The sequence below is a fragment of the Molothrus ater genome, chromosome 1, assembly GCF_012460135.2.
Source record: "Molothrus ater isolate BHLD 08-10-18 breed brown headed cowbird chromosome 1, BPBGC_Mater_1.1, whole genome shotgun sequence".
Lineage (NCBI taxonomy): Eukaryota > Metazoa > Chordata > Aves > Passeriformes > Icteridae > Molothrus > Molothrus ater.
In genome coordinates, this window is record NC_050478.2 from 118920927 (window position 1) to 118928073 (window position 7147).

General features: G+C 44.9%; 1 protein-coding gene across 1 annotated transcript in view; it reads right to left on the bottom strand.

The window, feature by feature from the left end:
- The window catches only part of ARFGEF1 (ADP ribosylation factor guanine nucleotide exchange factor 1), an 84788-nt gene extending 78631 nt beyond the window's left edge, over positions 1 to 6157 (bottom strand). Inside the window, exon 1 of the mRNA XM_036401741.2 lies at positions 5843 to 6157. Within this exon, the coding sequence (XP_036257634.1) occupies positions 5843 to 5966 (124 nt within the window). The 5' untranslated portion in view covers positions 5967 to 6157. The remainder of the gene's footprint in view (positions 1 to 5842) is intronic.
- Positions 6158 to 7147: the final 990 nt, after the last annotated feature.

A 7147-nucleotide genomic window follows, 5' to 3' on the forward strand; every position in this document is an offset into this window, starting at 1 on the left:
GACAGCTAGGTGCCCCCTCAAAAAGACAAGCTTTACTCATCTTTGAAAGTCCATGATTTCACCTAGGATGTTTGCCAAGAACAGGAGAGACTGACTAGAACACCAATGGTTGATGCCTCCCTCTTTAAAAACACCCATAAACACCAAAATCCTTCCTGACAACTGCACAAGTTTACATATTTAGAAAATCTTATCAAAATGCTATCTCCATACTGACTGCTTTCTGAAGGATTCTTGAAGAAGTCTGGAATGTACAACTGATGTCAACAGTTTTTTTTTTTCATTTGTATATGAAGAAGACACATAAGAACAGACACAGTTGTCATCCTGAATGAATGACACAGTGGTTAGCTGGAAACAAGAACCAAGAGGAAAAGGAAAATATTACAATCACAACAGTTATACACTAGAAAATGGTATAGGAAGAAAAATCAACTAGACCAAAGCCCCACAAGACAGTACAGGTAGTTCTTATGAGAAACAGATGCCTTCTGGTCACAAGGCAACAACTTCTCATTTTAAGCTTCAAAATTCTAATTAAGGCTCTAAAATATGCAGCAGAATACAGGTATTTAAATGCTGTGTCACAAAGATATGTTGAAGTCTTTCAAGATCAAATTTTAAAAGATAGTGAAAATCAATGTTCAAAGTTGCAAAATATTAAAGGCTTTAACTGAATACATATTTCAGGATAAAGTCAAAGTTACCTAAAAGAAATACCATTTTTAGTTTCCAAGACAAAACCCAAGTATTTGATATTCACTCTCCATTTACATTTTTCTGACCTAGATAAAATCCACCATGTTTTCTAGAAAAGTGTTTTTACATATATCCTGCCAACCACCCCTTTCTCAAAAGAGATTAAATCTCATCAGCACAGTGTGATTAATTCAGAGTGGTGAATTATATAATTAAGTCACTCTGCACAGCCAAGATCTGATAACATCTGAAACAACAGAGTAGCTAAACACACACAACTTTCCTTAAATTAGCCCCATAAACTCTACATAAACAGCACTTTACATATCAAATGCTGAAGGCAACCTGGAAAACAGTTTATAGGGCCAATTAATCCTTACTGTTACCAAGCCAAGTTTTAAATCTTTGCAAAAGTAGACGAGATTTTAACCACACTGAAAGTCTGCTAGTTAAAGTCCAAGCTCAGTAAAGCAAGTAAAAGGATGGAAGGGCAGCTGCAATTTTCAGGGGTTTTGGTTTTTAAAAAAACCCACATCCATCTTGGTCTTTACTAACATGAAATCTCCATTTATCCTCCTTGCTTACAAACAAGTGTTTCAGAAGGACTGTTACAACCAGAAAAAAATTTTTTTGTGGACAATAGTGACTTGTAAATTGTGAAAATAAATGCCTATAGCACATGAAGACAACACAGAATATTGCAACACTAATCTCTTTGTATCCAGCAAAGAAAAAACTCAAAAAATTCTGACCTTCAGTTTCTACAAAAGGACAACTAGTTTTCATGAAAAAAATAAGGTAGCCTACCAAGAACAGCACTACCCAAAATACAGACAGGAATGCACTTTCAACTGTTTATTATAGTGTAGGAAGGTATTTTCCAATGCACCCAGAGTTCCCTACACATATACAATATCCATTAACCACACTCATTCTCATGTATCATGATTGCTTGTATATGCAAAGGACACAAGATGAAACTAGGAAAGGTAAAAAGGGAGACAGAAAAACTTAAGTAGATGAGATGTCATTTGCAGACCTGCACAGATAAGGACAGATGAACCTTCACACCTCTAGGTTAGTTCTGCTCCAAGCATTATCTGTTTCCAGAGAAACTAAGTGTTTATCTATAGCCCACTGCTCCATCATCCTACACACGCACATAAAGGCAGCACAAACTGAACAGAGATGCCACTTTCACATTGCATGAGATCTACATCATTCAGCAGGATCCTTGCATGACAGACTGAAATAAACAATACAAGGAGCACTAAAGAACCTTCTAGAACTAAGTTTTGGCCCTCTTCAGTTGGTAGCTCCAGAACTCCAGGCAGCATATGCATAATTTTCTTTAAAGTACATACTAGGGACATATCTGTATCATTTTATATCACTTGTGGCTTGGAGTTTTATGGAAGAGTTGCTTGACTCCTGATTTGCAGTTGAACTAGCAGAATTTATACAAGCAGGGCATTCTGGTGTGCCCAGCTTAGTGCTCTGAAACCACCTTTTCAGGCAGACAAATCCACGCTCCAGATTTTGACATGAAGCACTGACAATTTTTTTTCAGTCTATTAAAAATTTTATGTTCAGATGAGGATTTTTTTCCTCCAAGACCTTTCACTGTTTATGCAAACACAGTATTTTTACAGTAAGGTTTCCTAGACTGTGGCATAGCCGAAAAGCAATACAGAAACAGCAGTGGAGGTAACTCAGTGGAAAAGGAGCTTCCAAATCCAATAATCCTTCTGACAGCTTGCTGGCTCATGCCTTCTACAAGTGGACAATTTCAAGGATAAACTCATTCCTTATACAGATAAGAGTTGTTGCTATGAAAGTAAACAATACAAAGCTCTAAATTAACTCTACTTCATTAGGTGACTAAAGAAATCTTGTGTTTTCCACAAAGAGAGAGAAACCTCTCAGTAAGGACAAAGTTAAATTAAACTCAACTGTTCTGTATAAACCCAGACACAACCTGGTGAATCATCAAATACAGGATGCTACAAGTATCAAGGCTTAATTTCATCCCCGTTAAAAAACTAAGGGACATCTATAATTCAGGTTGTGTTACTTAATTAATATTTTGCTTTCTTATCTTCAAATCACTGGAAAAATGGACATACTAGAAGGACCTCATCTTAACACCTGTTCAGAGGTCAAACTTCCACAGTCTGGAATGTTGCAAGGTTTCACTCCCTAAGACTCACAAATTAAAAATAGATTATGTATAATCTTAATGGAATGCAACAGATTTATAAGAAAATATATGGGGATTAAAAATGACAAAGGGAGGGCATTAAAGATTCTTAAAATCCTGCTTGTTAAATTCAATCTAAAAAGCAGAGCTACTATTAGTTTGTTTGTTGTACAGGGATACTGATCATTTTTTTATCAAATACTTCAATAGCAGATCATTTTATACAAATAATATAAAACAATGTAAATAGTGGCTTTAGAGAATGGAATAAAAAGCCTGAATTAGTAACAACTACTAGTTAGAATATCTGACCTATTATTAGCAGTAAATAAAAAGCAACATTTTACTACAGTCATGCAGCTGGGAAAAAAGCCTTAATGGAGCACACAGATAACTTCAGTGACAACTAATCAAATATTCACACTGAAAAAAAAAGATGTTGATTTGGAAGACATGGAAGTACTGCCATGATTTTTAAAAGCTACTCTTTATTTAACTACCATTTTAAAAAAACCTGTAAAACCGTAAAGTTTGACTTGGCCAGACTTAGCACCAAATTAAATTCAACTCTAAATTACAATTTTACTAATCTTTTATCATTAATGTTGCTGCTCTTCAAAATAAAGCAGTAAGAAGTCTGTACTCCTTGCTTAAGGTGGCAAAGAAGCATCCAGCTGTAGTCTGAGCAGATGAGGAGCTAAAGGGACAGAACACAACACATGCATCCTATTTCAAACACTGCTACAAAAATCATAGCTCAGCTTTAATGGCTAACTGTACTCTGTGTGAAACATGGATGAAATGTACCTTTCTCCAAAAATTTTTTTACAGATGGACATGAGCACTACTCTACTCAGGAGTTACATATTGCCACTTCTGATCGTGCACAAAACCAGACAATGGACCATGCTAAATTTACAATCACCAACTGTATTTTGTTGTGCTGCAACCAAAAAAAAATTCAATAAGTCTCTACAGTAGTTAGAGGCTTTTCTACAGAAAAATACCATGCCTGATATTTTTCAAGCTCATGAAGCCCCTGTATATATGTAAGGTAGTACAGACATCCTTCCACTTCTTCTTTCCTGCCTTAATGATTTTTATACCCACATCACATTGTTTTCCTGTTTAAGCCCCAATCAGGTCCACAGGAGAAGGATTCAATGAAGCTGTAGGATAGAAACCACTGGGATGTGTGCTTGAGGGTCTCCTCAAACAAATCAATTTACATGATACAAGAGGCAGACTGTACAGTAGTGAGGGCTTGCTTTATATAATCTGTGGAACACAATGGAGCCATGCTTGGAGGAATCTGGATGATACTTAACATAAATCAAACTACTGAAATAAAGTAGAAACACAAGATGAATATCAGTGTCTAATTCTATGGATGACATACAGACTCGATAGAAATTCAGTTTAACAATAAAAAAACATTTCTCTGTTTTATTTCTAACTTGAATGCACAGTCTGAAGTCAACAGAAGGGCCAAAGGGTTATCAATTTAATTTCATCTGTATAAATCATAAGATTATTGTTAACCACTCTAGTGATATATGAAAAATATAATAAAATCTTGTTTCACATTGATTTTAATTAAGAAGAAATAAATAGCTGAAGTATGGTTATTTCTGCCCCTCCCTTTGTCAGGATCTTTCATAGACAAAGAAATCGAGAAAAGGAAGGGGTCTTTTTTATAAAAAAAAGTAAGCACTAACATACAAATTAATAGAATGACAAGGGAACAACATCAAATTACTTACACTCTTTTTTAAAACAAGCAAGTTTCAATTTAACATTATCTCGTCAAACAAATCCATTTAATCAGACATTACTGTACAAAATCAAGATAATTATCTCCAAAACAGAAACAATTACACTAGAAAGGGAGGGACATAATCCATTTAACGTATTACTTAAATGAAACAGGTTTTTCTCTAGAAGTCTTTCAGTAAGTATGTCAGTATTTTGCCACATAGGCTCAAGGCCCGCCTGTGCTCATCATGTCAGAATCGTGAAGCCCAAGTTGTCCTTTTAAGCTGCCTGTAATTGGATGCCTACATGTGCTTTGTACTATCCTGCACCGGTACTTCCCTGACGCCTCCAGACGAGGCGGCGCTGACACAGCTGCACTACAAACCCAACACCCCTCCTTCGGCCCAAGTAAACGTTCCCACATACTGGGAATCCAACAACATGGGGGTTGGACTAGATGATCTCCAGAGGTCCCTTCCAACCCTAACAACTCTGTGGTCCTGTTATCCGTGGCCGCTCCAGCTCTGCCATGCATGAAGGAAGCTCTCTTCCCCATCAGCTGTTTCTCCACCAGGAACGACTCGCCTAAGGCTCTCCCTCGCACATCTCCCGGACCATCCTCTCCCTCTGCAGCCCTCCTCCCGGCACCTAAGAGCCACCAGCTCCAGACATGGCCCGATGTCATTGTCTCTCGCTCTCCACCACCCCCTCTTCCTCACCCGTCCCTCCGCCCTCACCGCTGCCTGTCACCTGCTCCCTCCCCGCCGGCCGTCTGCTTCCAGGTCAGCTCAGCCCAGCTCCGTGTCTGCCTATTCATCCTGCGAGCGGGGAGGAGGAGGAGGAGGAGGAGGGAAGGAGGAGGAGGAGGAGAAGAGCCCGGCGGGCGCCGCAGCGCCCTCGCCGCTGCTGTCAGCACGGGGCCGCTCCCGGCGAGGGGCGATGCTCGCCCGCAGCCCAGGCGCCCACACCTCCGGGGGCCTGTGCTGCACGACCCAAACCTGTGCCACGGCTCAGCCCGCAACCGCACCGCCCCCGGCCCTTCCCTGCCGGGCAGCCCCTCTGCCTCGTTCCCTCAGAAACCGCACAGCCTCCCCGCAACACAAACACACACAGGCAAAGCGGGCCCCGAAGCGCACCCCGACCTCTGGCCGCCCCTTCCCTTCCCTGCCCGCCCGGGCTGCGCCTCACCTAGTGCCACCTCGCAGGCTTTGCGCAGCTGGGAGTGATGCGCCTTCTTCACCTCCTTGTCGGCCAGGATCTTCTCCAGGGCCCGGGTCAGAAACATGTTTTTCGTCTTCTTCCCTTCATACATGGGCGCGATCGAGCCGTGAGAGGAGGAGGAGGAAGGTGGAGCGGGGAAGTGAGAGCGGGGCACCGGCCTCTCCCACCGGGAGCGCTGCCAGGGGCCGCGGCGGCCGCGGGGGAAGGGCTCCCTCGCAGGGCGTCCCGACACCCGCTCGACGGCTCCCCCGGGGGAGGCTGGGGTGGGCCCGGGCGGCGCCGACAGCCAACCCCCGCGGCTGAGGGAAGACGAAGCCTTCTCCTCCCTTCTCCTCCCGCCCCCGATGCGTGTGTGCGCGGACGGCGCCCGTCAGTCCCCGAGCCGCCCCCGGCCCGCGCCCGCCTCCATCAGCACCGGCGGCGGCGGCCGCAGCAACAACCTGCCCTCGCCATGTTGGAAGGAAGCGACGTCAGGGCCGCAGCCGGAGCGGGAGGAAGCGGCGGCCGTGTCCCTGGAGGCAGGGCGGGCGGAGAGAAGCGGGAGGGCGGGGGGCAGGCGCCTTCTGCCCGCCCCGCGGCCGCGCTACAGGTGGAGCGGAGCCGCGGGAGGCAGCGAAGAGGGACGCACGGAGATGGCCGCTGCCACCTGGGAGCTGGATGAGGAGGAGGGGCAGGACTTCCCTTCCGGGCCACCAGCGCTGGGAGGTGGAGGAGGAGACGGAGGAGGAGGAGGAGGAAGGCTCTCCCGGGATGCGCCACCTGCTCCTAAAGGGGTGGCTTCGCCGGGGCTGGGGGATCTCCCTGGGAGAGGAGCTGCCCTCCTTCCACAGCCGCCGTCTTCCCTGATGAGAAACGCCTGGGGCTCCGGCTCACGGGGAGCGAGGGGAGAGCAGCCCCCGGCACCCAGGGAGAAAGGACGGGAGAAGCGCTTTGGGGCGTGGGAGGTGTGCGGGCTCCCCGGGGCAGTTCCTCAGCTCCTCCCCGCCTGGTCCTGTAGCCCTGCCCGCTGCACCTGCGGGTTCGCGGGGTGCCCTTCCTCTATCGCCTGCATCCTCTAACCAAAGCGCTGTCACCCGCGTTTCTTCCCACTGCACGTGCACTAGGAGCATAGAGCACTGCAAAAAGTAATAAAAACCTCAGGTGGACCCTGCCTAACTGGTAAGCGGCAAAAACATAACAGGACGACCTTTTGTACTCAGGAGTACTAGTAGACTAGTATTTAGAAGTCGAATTTGGCGCTAACTGAAAGGTCTGATTTAGAAAAATTTTACC